Genomic DNA, 15,550 nt, shown 5'->3' on the forward strand with positions numbered 1-15,550 from the left:
TGTTGCCACAAAGTTAGAAGCCTGTAATTGTCTAAAACATCTTTGTGTGCCATAGCATTAATATCACCCTCCACTGGAACAAAGTGGCCTACTCAAATCCTGAAAAATAGCCCTGACCATTATCCCTCCTCCACCAAACTTTACTGTTGGCACTATGCATGTAGGTAGCGCTGTCCTGGCATCCAACAAATGCAGATTCATCCATCCATTTCCACTGCTCCACAGCCCAGTATGCTTTACATCATACCAGCCAATGCTTGGCATTGAGCAAAGTAATCTTAGGCTTGTGTGCAGCTGTTCGGCTGTGGAAACCCAATTCATTCCATGAGACTCATGATGCACATTTATTGTGCTGATGTTGCTACCAGAAGCACTTTGGAACTCGGCAGTGAGCGAGCTTCAATACAATCCTTTTGTACCGTCATTGTTTGTCTAAAGAGATAGCATGGATATATGTTCAATTTTATATGCCTTGTAGCATTGGGTGTTGCTCTTAGCTTTTTATAGGAGTGGTGTTTACATGCTCTTGGCCATATAGTGTATTTCTGTCAATCTGTCTGTCTCTCTGCCTCTCTTGCCTATGTGTTTCTCTTCCTCTATCCCGCTCTCTCTACCTTTCTCTTTCTAAGGGGTTTACCCTCTTGGGCATCTTTATTGAGACATCACAGCTTATAATCAGAACATGATGATATATTGGGACTCTAGGGGGATGTGGTAGGGTCTAATCCATTCAACTAACGAAACAGACATCCAGTCAAAACAAAGACCCTCCGCTGCTGGGTGGTTGAGTGTAGTACGCTTGGGTGTGCTTTAACTCCGTCTGTGTCAGGTTAATCACGTACACTCACGCGAAACCCTAAATTGCAGGAGACTCTCACGCACAAGTGGGTTTACAGTCCAACTGTACTGAGACAAATCGCAGGGTTGAAAAGTCAAATTATTCAGTCCAAATGTTTGCTTGTTTCTCTTGGTATGAAACATCGTTTTCTGCATGCAGATTTTATGCAGGTTTTTACACAATGCTATTCATTTCCCTAAAGTTCATGTTCTGCAGTAAAAGAACTCCTCAGAGTCGGTCAGTTTGTTTGTTTGTGGCATGTTTTTTTTTCTTCTCAACCTCTGTCCAAGTCCCTGGCCTCCATCCCTATGTGTTTAGGCTGAATAATACCTGGATGTTGGACAAATCCCTGTACCCTGCGGTTACTGTTGGATCTTTTCCCTGACATGCTCATATTTTTCTCCCCAGTGGTGCTTTGTGGAGTGCTGACCCCGCTGGGCTTTGCTATGACTTACCAGCAATAGGCCCTCTGACTGCCTCACATTCCTTAACATCTTCATACCTTGGTTCATCCTTTCAGCAGCTCTATGCCAAGTGTGCCCAAATCCACAGGTCTCCATTTTACTAAGTGAAACCTTGAAATCACTGACTGAAATTGCACAGCAATCAAAGGCAGCGAAAGTGCACATACACAGTAGAAAATGTTTGCCATATGTTGTGAAAGCTCTATGTTTGCTTTTGGGGAAAAGGGGTTTTCTTCTGGGCTCCCACAGCCCCTGTAGCTAGATGATAAAAGCCATCAGCTTTACTCAGATGTCCACATGAGTGGCATCAAGCAGCAGCGGATTGTCTCACATTGAAGAGAAATGCTCACTCTAGACCTCTCAGAGCCAAACATCAAACATACTCAGCTTCACAGCTTGGCCACAGCTTGTTATGAGAGCTGGATCTCTTTCCTTCTGTTTGGTTAGGCTGCTTTCTGAAGAATACACCTTTGAGTGTGCAGTTTTGGACAGATGAAAGGTGTTTGGGGAGAAGTTCTAAAATGGAAGTAGAAGTAGGAGCACAGCTGTAACTGCGCCATATAGAAGCACTCCCCACCTCTACCACTCTTTGGCTTTATCGTATAAGCTTTGGCTGATGTGGTGAGGCCCCTTGGCCTCATGGCCACTTCCTTTTTCTGTAAACCTGCTCTCCTCCTCCAGGCATGAGGCAGATTTCCTCTGCTGCTCTCTCCTTGGTGAGAGGGATGAAGGGCCTTGTTCTGGAATGAGATATAAAGAGCACATCATGCTGCACAATTTCCTCATGCACCCCCAAGTAGCTCCCTGTGGGGTAAAGAAGTAACAGAGTACAGCAGGGAATTTAATGTGGAGAGACGCCTCAACGCAAACTCAATAAATACACACCAGTGTCAGTTTCTTAACATCCTCAGTAGCAGTAGTGCCACATGCACATGTGACTGTCTCTCTGTATGTTTTGGTTTTATCAACGTTTCACTGAGCTCTTCTTACTAAAGAGCTGAAGACAGGCAAGGAAAGACTAGGCAAGGCAAGGTTATTTATGTAGCACTTTTCATGCACTGTGGTCATTCAAAGTGCTTTACAAATATGAAAATACAAAGATTATTCAAATGAAAAATTAAAAAGAAGCAGGTGAATAGACAACAAGGTTATAAACAATAGAGACTGAAGATAGATAGTAGCCTCTTCTATCTGCCCTAGCCAGGCAGTGAACACACAAAATTCCTAACCACTCAGTCCGTCATTCAGTTCTTACCTCAGCTTGGAGATGTTTCTTTAAAGGAATACGAAATGTGAAATACGAAGTGTTACAGTCTAACTGTATATTATTAGTTTTCAACTTGTTTTCTTGGCTGGTTTATTATTTATTTTACTTACTTGGTATTATTTTATCACTTATAATTAGCATTATTGTTTTAGTATTTTTTTTTTTTATTTGAGATTTTTGTCCTTAACCTACCCAGTAGTTTTATTTACTTCCCTTTATTAATATTTTTATTTAATAGTTTATTCAAGGCTTCAAAATTGGTATCAGGAAAGGAAAAGTAGCATTGTGCCAGCTCTACTGTAGATGTATCCATTCTGACTTCAGTCCCCTGCCAATTCCTGCTCTCTTGACTTCTAATTTCATTTCATTTTAACCAAAACAGTATTAGAGTCATATATATTGAACGGTCTCCTTTTTGCTAACACTTTTAGCATCGTTCTCTGTAACACACAGCACATGCTCACTCACACAGATGGACATACAGCCAGAGTAGCACTAAGGACAGTATCAGAGTCACATGTATTCAGTGGCCACATTATGAGGGACACCTATGGTTTATCTACACTCATCTGTTATATCAGGTCCGTTTACTATGTCAATGCACTTTGAAGTTCTACACTGGTTTTCGCGGTCAGGGTTGTCATAGAGCAGGTATTATTTGGGTGGTGGATCATTCTCAACAATGGTGCTGTGTTGGTGTGTGTTATGCTGGTGTGAGTGGAACAGACAGCAGTGCTGCTGAAGTTTTTAAACACCTCAGTGTCTCTGCTGGACTGAGAATGGTCCACTAGTCAACAGTGTCATGTGTGCAGTGAACACTGAAGAGGAAAACTAACACAAACTGTGCCGCAGCACATCAGCTCTAACTTTATCTACAAGATAGATGTGTAATAGAGTGGATTATAAAAGGCTTAAAAGTATGCAAAGAAACAGATCTGTAATTGTGGAACTGCAAAGTGCACCTATATGGTAAGTGGGCCTGACACAATGGAAAATCAGTGTAGATACAAGCCTGGCTTCACTGAAAGGGAGAACACAGTGCTTATACAAGTTCAGACACACACATACAGGGGTATACCGTTGCTGTGCGTCTGAGCACCTGCGTCACTTGCAGGAAATGCAGCTTTAGGGGGAAAATATGAAACAAATGTTCCCTCAAATGGTTTGTCTAATGGTAGTGTGAAGAGGTTACCTCCTTGGCAGAGGAGATTTTTTTTTTTTGGTCCAATCTCATGACAACCATGAAAAGGAGGTTTTAAATTTACAGTTACACTACAGTATGTTCTTTTCCTGAACTAGGGGTCTTGGAAGGCAAACAACAGCATTTTGGATTTTACTGGAATGAATGGAATTTTAACTCCTCTTAGAGGTTTGAAATTTTAGTGTGCAGCTGACTAACCTCAACTGATCTCATTTTTTCTGTAACGACAAACTTGGATCAGCAGAAACTGCCCATGCTTACCAGAGTAATGTTGTTCTTCACAGATTGTTGGAAGACAACTATATTAGCGAGCAGACTGTTGGTGTCCAATCACTTGACTACTTTTATTTCTTATTTGTTGATGGCATTGGCATATAGTACATCTCCGAACCATGTCATCTTTACTGTCCTCTCTGTAACACTCAACACATGCTCACTCACACAGATAGACAAACAGCCGAAGTAGCTCTGAGGAGCTCTTTGATAAAGCAGCCGAAGCTTTTTATGTCACTCGTCAGAAATGCAACATAACATTTAGGCAGTAATTAAACGTAACTAAAGCTAATTATGTCTCATTTTCCAAGGGATTCAGGACTGGAGCTCTATCTACTTAGGCCCAGATGTGGGGGTGAGTCAGGCAGAGAAATAGCAGACCAAATTTGTGGTATTGCTGTTCTTTCCTTCTCTCTGGGTCTCTGGTAGTCATGGCATCTGTTGCTGTAACTTCATAATGACAGCATTTGGGAGGAGGGGGCAGGGCCATATTCTGTTGAAGGTGAGATGGTTAAACATTTGTGCCTAGGGGACACCAGGCAGCATCACCCAACCGCAGAAATGAGCGAGCCGTGTTAGTGAGTGTGCCTGTGAAGGTTTTACGTTAGTACTAGTAAGTCAAGTCTAGTAGTTGTCAAGCTGACTAGAGTTTTAAGATTGTAGCATAAGTCAGTGACCATTCTTCATTATTTTAATTGTAGTGAAAATGCCATGAAGTACAAGTTGTTCCTTTCTCAGGAGAGATTTTGAAGAATAGATGATCGATTTGCATTAAGGAAAGGGGTAGTCAAACGAAAACAAGTTTCCAAAAATGGATTTTTAAAAACATTATTATAAGATTTTGTAGAAAATTGGACTCCTAACAAGGGTGCAACATCTGGTAGACTACCGAACTATCACCATCAGATGAACATTGCATACAGCTTTCATGAGAGGAGAAAATCAGGCTCCACTCTTGCTTCAGATCTGAAAAAATTCACGTGTTTCTATCCATCCTTCCTCTGTAGCTGTATAGAGGAATGTGTTTGGGATTATTTGATTCGTGAGAAGAACTTTGGAGATGTGGAAAGTATCCCTGCAGATTTCTTTGAAAAACTGAAAGAATGGAAAAGAATGATAGTTGTAATAAAGGTATAGTGTGGACACGGTAAATACTGAAAAATCTTGTATTATATTTAGTTGTTGAGTTGTCTTTAATATTAAATTTGTTTAACTTAATGGCTGATTGGGCTTTTAGACAGTACTGTGTACCAGTTCTCTTGTCTCACTTCCCTGCATAAAATAAGCAATGTTTGGATTTACACACTTTTCTAAATAGAATAAACCTTCACTGTCATAACAGAACCTTGTGTCTCCAAAATGGTAACATTATAGAGGAAAGAGTAAAAACATTCATATCTTTAATGTATATTAATGCATCAAGATTTTATTCCAAATCATTTTAGACTATTCATCATGAAAAAATTCTTAAATAGCAAAAATAAATGAATACAACTCTGAGGGTTTGGTATCACAGCAGCACTATGAAGTATTGCTGTCTTAATGATATAAGATGACTAATGTTAGTTCTACTACAGCTGAATTTAGCTAGTACTTATGGTATGCCACTCCAAGCACAGTATCCATACACCTTGCTTGATATTGCATAAGATATTAGCTTTCAGATGAATCACATTATTAATCTGTCACCCACTCTCTCTGGTTAACACTGCTGATCTTAAGTGTCAGGTTTGTGTTTTCATTTTTTCCCCCACCTGGCTTTGGTGAAATGAAGCTTCACCGAGTCAGGAGGGAGCTCTAACCTGCTCCATAATCTCTTGACAGCTCCTCTGCCATCATGCAGAATGCGAAAATAATGACACACCTAATCTGAACATTAGCTATTTTTCAGATGGATTGTATGTATTTTAAATCACTGTGTTTGATAGTAAGCAGAGCACAGCAGGGGAAGAGAGAGAAGGAGAAGTGCGATCCAGCATAATCTTGTTAGACTAATTGAAGCTTTGCAGAGAAGCCTCATGTCAGCCGGCTGGAAAGATGAACTTCTCGAGGATCGTCCTCCATCCTCGCATTTCACTTCTCCGTTATCACTCATCTTCATCTCACTCAGTCTTATTCACTCTGATTCTGTTTTGTACTTTCTCTCTCTCTCTATCTCTCTCTCTCTCTCTCTCTCTCTTTTCCCATCTTTCTCTCTTGTATCTTTTTTCTCTATCTCTTCTGTTTTTCTCTTTCTGCTCTCTCTCTTTCTCACTGCTCTCTTTCTTTTTTCTGTATCTCTCTCTCTCTGTGTCTCTTTTGACTCACTCTCTTCCCTGTTTTTCTCTCTTCTGTCTCTTATTTCTCTCTTCCTCTTTGTCCTTGTCACTACCTTCTGTCTTTACCTCTCTGACACTCTCTCTCTCTCTCTCTCTCTCTCTCTCTCTCTCTCTCTCTCTCTCTCTCTCTCTCTCTCTCTCTCTCTCTCTCTCTCTCTCCCTCTCTCTCTCTCTCTCTCTCTCTCACTCTCTCGCTTTTTCTGTCTGTCTCCCTCTCCCCTGTCTTTTTCTTTCATGTCCATGTGGTTTTTAATAACACTGTTTTTAGCAGATTATTGCAGAACCGTATTTCATAGATTTTGCAAGGAAAAGAAACATTATGTTGTGTGTCTTTGTAGCATTTGTCTTCCTAATATTCTGTCATAATTGTGCAACACCATGTGACCGTAGCTGTCAGAGGTGAGGGGAGTAGTCAGTGGCCTGTCACATATATGCTGATTCAACATAGATAAAGAAGTGCTCCAAAAAGGTTAAAACATGATACTCACTGAAACATAAATGCATTAACCCATCAGCACTGATCGATGTCCATTCCTGTTTTTTTATTAGGCCCACCATGACATAATTTTTTTAAAAGATTGTACTAAAGTATGAGCCTAAAGCGGCCAAATTAGCTAATTATCTAACTTAGTAACTTAGTAACTGTTGATACTAGGTAGCTCCCCTTGACGACAGACATAGGTCAACATTACTCACCACTTCCCTCTGAACGTGTCATAGCATTAGATTAAAAGTTAGGGTGTTTTGGTTTTTAAGACGTGTGGCCTGTCTCAGGAAATGCATTTCTGTTTTATTTACATGCATTTTCATCAACCCAAGAGAAAAGACTGAATTAAAACTCTGTTTGTTGCACAGGAATGTGAAAGCAAAGAAATCTAATTGCGACCTGGTAATGCGATTATGTATTAATTGTTTCAGGCCTTCTTTTTATTACATTATTTTTCAGTTTCATAAACTTTTATAAACTCCTTCTCTGACATAAAGTAAAAGTGCAACATTTTTCACATTTGTTTGTTTACTACTATGGAAGCATCATAGAAGTGCCGTAGTGCTCTAATTGCTTCTAAAGAACTTCTGCATACACAGTCACACGCACACTCGCGCAAACTCATGGAAATATATGGCATAGGGAAGTCTTTGAGAGATATATGAACTGCATATGCACTTTTTCTGACAGGCCGTCACACGTACACATGTAGGTTCTCACAGTACTTTGCAAGAGCTGTGTATCTTCTTCCAGACAGAGGAGTCCACAGTGTGAGTTGAGGAGAGCTGGCTGTAGCTATGTTCCCCTTCACGGCATTATGAATGTATGTGTGAGGAGGCCCTTAATGGCTGCTAATCCAATTTCTGCCACTGAAATCAAATCTCACTGGCGCCAGTAGTCCTCTCCTTCATGCACAAATAATGGCTTTTGCTTTGGTGTGTTTATGAAAACGATGAGCCGCCAAAAAAAAAAAAAAAATAGAAGAGCTAGCTTTACCGTGCCTAAAGGCCATCCCCAATCTCCTCAAAATGATTTTGTTTTTCTCTTTTTCTCTCTCACTCTCACTTCATCGCTTTCTTCCTGTTTTTGGGGGGTTGGGCGGTGGAAGGAGTGAAGAAGACAGTTATTAATTGTTGGTCCCTTGAAAGATGAGAAGGTTTTGAGCAGAAGGAGCGGAGAGCCTTTGCAGAGAGGCCCATTTACCACTCTCTCGTAATGCCTTCCTGAGGTCAGCCATCGATTTGCTTAAACCGCATGCTACGCTGATAAGATTAGGCCTTTCGATTCCTGAACTACTTGAGTCATCCAGATGAAGTCACTTTGGGTTGGACAGCAGACCGAATAGCTCTCTTTTCATTAGGTCATGGCCTCTCTGATAACAGGCTAACTTTGTTGCTGCTCTCTCTCTCTCTCTGTCTTTAGTTTTCAGTGTTATAACAGTATTATTGTGGAAATATAGCTTGAATCTGGACCATGCCTTCAAAATCAGGATGTATTATGTAGTATTTGTAAGAGATGAGAGAGCTCTCAGAACTTGGGCTTCTGTTCTGGGCAGCCTCTGCTTTAAACTAGAAGAACACTGATGAACAGATATAGGACTGAGGGACAGTGACTCCATTAACACACATCGAAATCAGGTCCACTATATGGCCAAAAGAATATGGAAATCCCTCCTAGTTATTGAGTTTAGATATTCAATTATATGCTTCCAACTTTGTGGAAGTTTGCCTTACCTATTCCAACATGACTGTGCCCCTGTGCACAAAGCACAGGCCATTAAGACATGGTTTGATAAGTTTTGGGTGAGGGAACTCCAATGCTCTGCACAGAGCCCTGACCTCACCCCCATTGGAAACCTTTGGGATGAACTAGAATGCTGATTGTGAGCCAGGCCTTCTCCAGCATCAGTGCCTGCCCTCACAAATGCTCTCTTGACTGAATGGGCAAAAATCCATGCAGACATACTCCAAAATTTTGTGGAAAGTTTTCCCAGAAGAGTGGAGGCCAGCTCCATACTAATGTCCATGGTTTTGGAATTCGATGTCCATCGAGCTCACATAGGTGTGATAGTAAGGTGTCCACATACTTAAGGCAACATACTGTATTATATTGATTAACCTTTTTTAATAAACCTACTAAAAACTCATGTATTTCTTTAAAACACTAAAAATTAGCTACAATTTGAATAAATATTACCCCAGGCAATCCTACTGTTTACTGTGCAGATTATAACTGTATAACCTGGTGTTTGCTTTGCGGGGAGTCTGTTGCTGTAGGCTATTTACTTTCCTGTGTGATTTTTTTAAAGTAATTTATCTGATTTATCAAAATTTGAAAGGTTTCATTGAGCATTATATCATACTACATCATTAAAACCATTAGGCATCCCTGCGTTTTCTATGGCAAAACACAGCTAATAATCTGGAATACAAGCTTTTCCTGTACACATGACTGTCATTATTACTGTACGGGAAAGAAGATTATGTTTAAAAGATGGAGAGAGAAGTGAAATGAAAATAGAAACTGGATCACATGAAAGTTGGAGAGGAAAGAGTAAAGCTTTGCTGAGTTTTTACCTAAAAAACTGACAGCATAGGAAATATTAAATATTATTGTATTATTAATCTTGCAACTGTCTGACAGTTGATAAGACACTATGAGGGATTAAAAAAGCCACATGGAAATGATATACAGACTAAAACCTAACTCTCACACGCACAGCTTTATAAGCTTGAAGGGAAGCATGCTGTCACCGGCCAGTGAGTGGTAACCCATGATTTCCCCTGTGGACGAAGGAAGGTTTGGAAACATAAGAGTAGCATACTCACACATGTGCATACATTGTTTTCAGTTAGTGTTTGCCCTAATTTGTTTGTTGAAATTCATGTGAAAATGAGCGTCTCTTGGCAGATGGCAAATTTTTCTAAGAAAGAAAAGCAAAGTTTGTTTAACTCCACTAAGATGTTTACAGATTTAAAGACATTCTGGCTTATGGCAGCGTGTTTACTCCAGACTTCACTCAAATAACTAAAGCGGATATATTTTGTGTCTACGTTTCACAACGCTTTTCCCAAGGTACTGAAGTCTATGTTTAGTGTGTTTATTTTAAACATGCCAGTCTGGGGAACCCTCACATGTGATTCCAGGAGTTTGATTGACTGGCAATTAATTGTAAACAACTTTCAAATAACTGATTATTCAATCAGTACTCCACATGGTTGAAAATGAGATTGAGATAGACTCAGATGTCTTGATTTAATTTTCCATTTCATACATTGCTGTGGCTGAATAGTCACAAGGCTTTTAGTAGGAGTGGGTTGCCCTCTAGCTGTCAGTTATGAAATATAATGAAATATTAGTGGGTTGTAAATCTTTACATTCCATAAGATGTCTCTAATGTTTCACAAAAGACTTTCTGTAGCTCTAGAATTCAACTTGTTTCTGGTCTGTTTACTGATGGTAATTAAGGAATATAATCATCAGTCAAACTGTAATAAGCATCAGTATTGTGCACGTACAAAGTAAGGTCCAAGTTAACTCTACTATATTCAAAGCTCACCATCATGTAAACTACGGGTGTTAAACTGCAGTCCTGGAGGTCCACAGTTTGGTAATTCCCCTACACTCTTAAACGGATAGTTTTGGAATGATGCCGTAAGACAACCACATTTATTTCCCTAAAAAAAACAATTTTTAATGCATGGTTTACATTTTGTCAAGTTTTAAAGAACCCGCACATCATTTAGTCCTAAGAACAATCCACAAATTTGTTATGTGAACGTTCTTTAAACCTTAAAATAATTCTTCACATTCACATGTGGCTCTTTGAAGAAACAAAAGGATGCACTTAACAGATGCGTTGAATCTGACATGTTTGAGCAGAGAAATCGCCCAAACTTTGCTGGACACCAGCCCTCCAGGTCCAGAGTTGAACACCCCTGATATAGACTACAGAGCTTAATGAGACGCACTGTTGTTCTAACACTGGGGGGAAAGAACATGTGTTCTGGTCTATTACAGAGGCCTTTTTAATGTAGAACTGTGTGCTTTATTGACATCAAATGTAATTCGTCTTGAGTTGATTGCAACAAAAGCTCTGTTTATGAAGCACATAGCAACACAGTTTTGGATGAAAATGACCTCTTTAAATGGCAATTAGTGAAAAAGCAAGCCTATGGTCCAGATGTTTTTGTATGCTATGTTGTGTCTGCATAGAGTCATAACCTTGCTGTACCTCACTGTAATAGAAAGTGACATTTATCAAAGAAGTTCAGCAACTTTTGTGTTTTTAAACGAGGCTCATGGAAATCGTCATAGCTGCCTGAATGTGAGGCTTCAATTAGGGTGCTGTGAGAGCAGAGGGTTTTGGAGGCCTCTCTGGACAAATAACAAGCCATTGCGTGAAGACGGCATTTTTGCATCCTGCCAAATTGCTAAACTACAAGATTTTAGTCCCAAAATAGTGTGATTGGATTAATAGCAGGAAATTGCCCTTGGAACGTTAAGTGAAATTGTTAAATTTTTTTGTGCCACTGCAAAGCATAAGAACAGCCATGCTCTTTTCTCAGGGTTGTTTCCACTTAAGAAAATCATTTTCAAAGAATTTACAGTGCTGTGCTGGGAATGGCAGTCGGGCAGCTGCTCGAGCCAAAGCAGCCGGCCGTGTGTGAGAGTGGCTCGTTTCAGATAAACGTGCCACACATTACTCATTTTGCTGTGCTAAACGGCCTGAACGAGGGCAATAAGAAGACATTAAGCCGAGCGCTGAAATCTGACTACAGTGGAGATCATTTTCAGCGGCGCTCTTCTCTGCACTCTCACTGTGTGTGTGAACCATAGTGGCTACCGGTATCTATCCATCATACCAGCCTTCAAGACTGGCTAGTTTTCTAATATCATTAGATTTAATCTCAGTTATGTCATTTCCCCCCATCACACACATGCACACCCACCCATGTACTCATACTTATTCATGGTTTTTGTGCTACTGATTGCTATTGCGTATTGGATTAGTCATTGTGTTCCTATCATAGTCTTCACTTTCCCATCGTGCTTTGCTGACACCTGGGCTGCATTAAGCCTGGTTTAAGACTGGCAGAGAGGGTGAACTAGCATTATGCAATTTCCTCTGCCTCTCTCGCTTCACTGCATTTGTGCTGGTGTGAGAGCTGGAGGAAGGGGGTGAGGAGGTCATTCAGTTTGGCACTCGTTTCTGACACCATCAATGTTACAGTCTTTAGGTGCAATTCATGGCTGATTATACTGTTCAAAGGCTTGGACTCACTTAACCAAAACCATATCATTTTTGTTAAGTACAATCCAAAATCTCATCGTCTGTGCATTTTCTTCAGTCCAGTAGAAAGAGCATCTCATGTGGCTCTTAATGAAGAAAGATTTAAAGAATGCTAAGAATATGCAAAACTGCCTCAAGGCAAAGCAGGAGCAATTTCAAAAATAATCCAAAAACTGAAGTTAGTTTGATTTGTTTGGTCTCTGTGTAATTCCATATGTGTGATTTTATAGTTTTGATGTCTTTTGCTCTTTTTCTAAAATGTGGAAAATAGTAAAGCTGATAAAACCCTTCTATGAGTAGATGTGTCCAAACTGGTACTGAATATTGTTAAAGACATTTTCCCACGTGCGTCTGAGTGTCACTGAGTCTGTTGTTTTCTTTTTTTCTCTTGTATGTTTGCTGTAGGGGGATCAGGGAAGCACAAATCCAAAGACAAGAAGAAGTCCAGCAAGCAGAGGCTGCGCTTCCGGGCCCAGAACCAGCATAGCGATCACTTGGCCTCACTGAGAGCGAGCCAGTAAAGACTGAGAAATCTCACAGAAGAAAGATCAGAAAGCTGCTAGCCGCTGCTCAACACACACTAACCATACACACACAAATATAGTTCCTCACCCTCATGCTGTGCACATACACACATACGCTGTCTCTTTGTGCCTCCTGCTGCTTCCCCTCATACCGGTAACACGTCCCCCAACCCGAGCCCCTTCTTGACATCGTAGGACTGTACAGCAGCTGTGCCCACCTAGTCTGAAGAGAAAGACAAGGAGAAACAGAGCTGAAAGAGGAGCGAAGGGGAGTCATGGACATTAAGGTTGGAGGATAAGCTGATATTAAAAAAGCAGGCACCTCAATGAATGGATGAAGAGTGCATCCAGTAACAATGACTAATGCTAACGTTGTGAGAGGGGGGGAGAGAGAGAGAGAGAGAGAGAGAGAGAGAGAGAAAGAAAGAGAGAGATTTGTCTGTATTTATGTAAAATTACATGACCATTGAAGGAGGCAGAGTATGCCATGTATTGCCTTTTCTTTTGGCCTGTACATTTTTGAGAGTACTCCAATACAATGCATAGTTGCAAAGTATTTTATTCTCGGCACAAGATGTTTACGTCCGGACCGCTTTATTGCTCTAACTGTATATTGTGGATAACGAAGAATTTAGTTGTTCAACTAGCATGGCCACAAGCTCATGTGTACATAGTTGGTGAGTTTATCTAATGATAATATTATAATAAAAAAGTTACTGTATTTTCAGTATTGACTCCTTCACCGTTAAATGTGTTAGAGAAAAGGGTTATGATACCAGCTACAGATAAAAAAAGAACAAAAAAATGAATAACAATAAATAAAACATAGCCTTCACATAGCTATTACATTTATATGGTATATATTTGATTTATTTATTGATTCAATTTTGTACTTTTGTGTTTGGTGACAATTTTTTGCCTCTGTATCTGTTACACCTCTGTGCTGAAATATTCTTTGAATCACTTATAACAATACAACTATCTCCACCAGTGGAAGCAGTTTGTGTCTGATATGTCTAATAACTGTTCTTCAGAAGAACTTCCCCTGCTTTAAGCTTTAAGCTGACCCATTACAGAGCAGCTGAACTATTATAGGCAATGGAATGACAATGTATATATGATGTTCTATTAAAAATGCAATTCATGTCGCCTATGTGATACTGTTTTGTATGTTTGTTACATGAAAGCATTTCACCATCTTCTATATATGATCACTGAACACCCCATTATGTTTAGCATATGGCAGGGTGGTCCAGTCTTACCCACAAAGGGCCAATGTGGCTGCAGGTCCATATCTGAAAAACAAGTGTTTGAACAATCAAGATCTCTCACATATAAAACTAGTAAAACTTCCTTTATTGACATACCACTTTAGCCACTGACCAGGGCTGTGCAGCAGGTTGGAAGCATTTTGGCCCATTTTTCTATACAAAACTCTTTCAGTTCATGTGTTTACTATTTGTTTAATAAACATAAATATCATATTGTTCAAGGCAGGGAAGCATGACACCCATGTATAGACTGTCTATTAGGATTAATCTAATAGGCACAGTCAAAGTTCAGGGCAGCGGTCAAGGCACAGGCAGCAGACACAAAATGAGAGTCTAAAGGCAAACAGAGTAAATCAGAACTGGAAAATAAAGCAGCAGGAATGTTTAGAAACACTTTAAAATTCTAGGCTGTGTATAGAGAAACGTGCAATATAAGCATGTAATCAGGCGAATTACGAAAATTAGCCACAGGTGATGGTGAGGGGGCGGAGCTGGAATGTTCCAAAACACTACCCCAAGGAGGAGGGATCCCATGTTGCTTGTTTTGCATACATTCATTATTAAGATCAGATAACATGAGATATTTATTCAGAGCGTTTGGTCTTTCCAAAGAGTTTTTTCAGCTGTATGTTGAAAAGTCTCTTCATTGCTTAGTGTGATGTTCTTCATGTTGAGCTGTAAGTGCTTCTGTCATGGATCCATGACTTGTATCCAAAGTTTGGAAAGAAAAAAATCTAAATAATCTAAATGATTTACTCACAGAAGACTCACTGTTGTCCCTAAATACTGCCCATACAAACCTTTTCATGCTGTATGACTGTCAGTTTCTGTCTACTGTTAGCTGCTCCAAGCATATCAACAGAAATTAATAAGCACATCCTCTGTCTGTAAGTGCCAGATTCCCAGAACATGGTAATATCAGTCATGGCCAGTTAAACCAGCATGAGGTACCGTATAATTACTGCCTACTAAAAAGAAATAAAATGCGAAGCCTGATCTGCCAGACAGCTTTCAGATGCACAGTAGCAAATTAATCAAATGATGTCATATATATCAAGTTCAGACAGTTCAACCACAAACTTCCAGCTTCTGCTAATCCTGTGAAGTCACACAGAGAATTTTCAGAGGAAAATGAAGAGAGAATGAGAGAGAGATAGAGAGAGAGAGAGAGAGAGATAGAGAGAGATGTCAGGTGGATTGTATGTCAGGTAGAGCAAATGTGGCCCTTAACGCTCACCCAGCTGCCAGACCATGGAGAAAACGACAGATGCTGAGTTTTTTTTAACAGATTTAAAGGAAATACAAGTACCTTAAAAGCTGAATGAATATGAACAAATAGTACAGAGGTTATCCCTTACAGTTCTACAGCATGTAAGTTGTTTAACATTTAAAGTTTAACAAAGTTCTTCACATTCACACATCCTGTTTCCAAAATTGGTTCATTATGGTACCAAAAATGGTGCCTCTATGTTAGTGGTTCTCAAAGTGGTCGTCAGGGACCCCCAGGCACTCCACTCCACTTTTTAATCTATCCCTGTGTGCTGAAATTGAAGTCGGATGAAAAATCTGGACCATCTGGGGGTCCCTGGTGACCGATTTGAGGACAACCATTCT

The 15,550-nt window shown here is 40.0% G+C and overlaps 1 protein-coding gene across 2 annotated transcripts in view; it reads left to right on the forward strand.

The window, feature by feature from the left end:
• The window catches only part of rspo2 (R-spondin 2), a 64,353-nt gene extending 50,530 nt beyond the window's left edge, over window positions 1-13,823 (forward strand). For both annotated transcript variants that reach the window (XM_017709141.2, XM_017709142.2), the window contains exon 6: window positions 12,547-13,823. In XM_017709141.2, coding sequence (XP_017564630.1) covers window positions 12,547-12,662 — 116 coding nt within the window. In that variant the 3' untranslated portion in view covers window positions 12,663-13,823. The remainder of the gene's footprint in view (window positions 1-12,546) is intronic.
• Window positions 13,824-15,550: the final 1,727 nt, after the last annotated feature.

This window comes from Pygocentrus nattereri, chromosome 3 (genome assembly GCF_015220715.1).
Source record: "Pygocentrus nattereri isolate fPygNat1 chromosome 3, fPygNat1.pri, whole genome shotgun sequence".
Taxonomy (NCBI): Eukaryota; Metazoa; Chordata; class Actinopteri; order Characiformes; family Serrasalmidae; genus Pygocentrus; species Pygocentrus nattereri.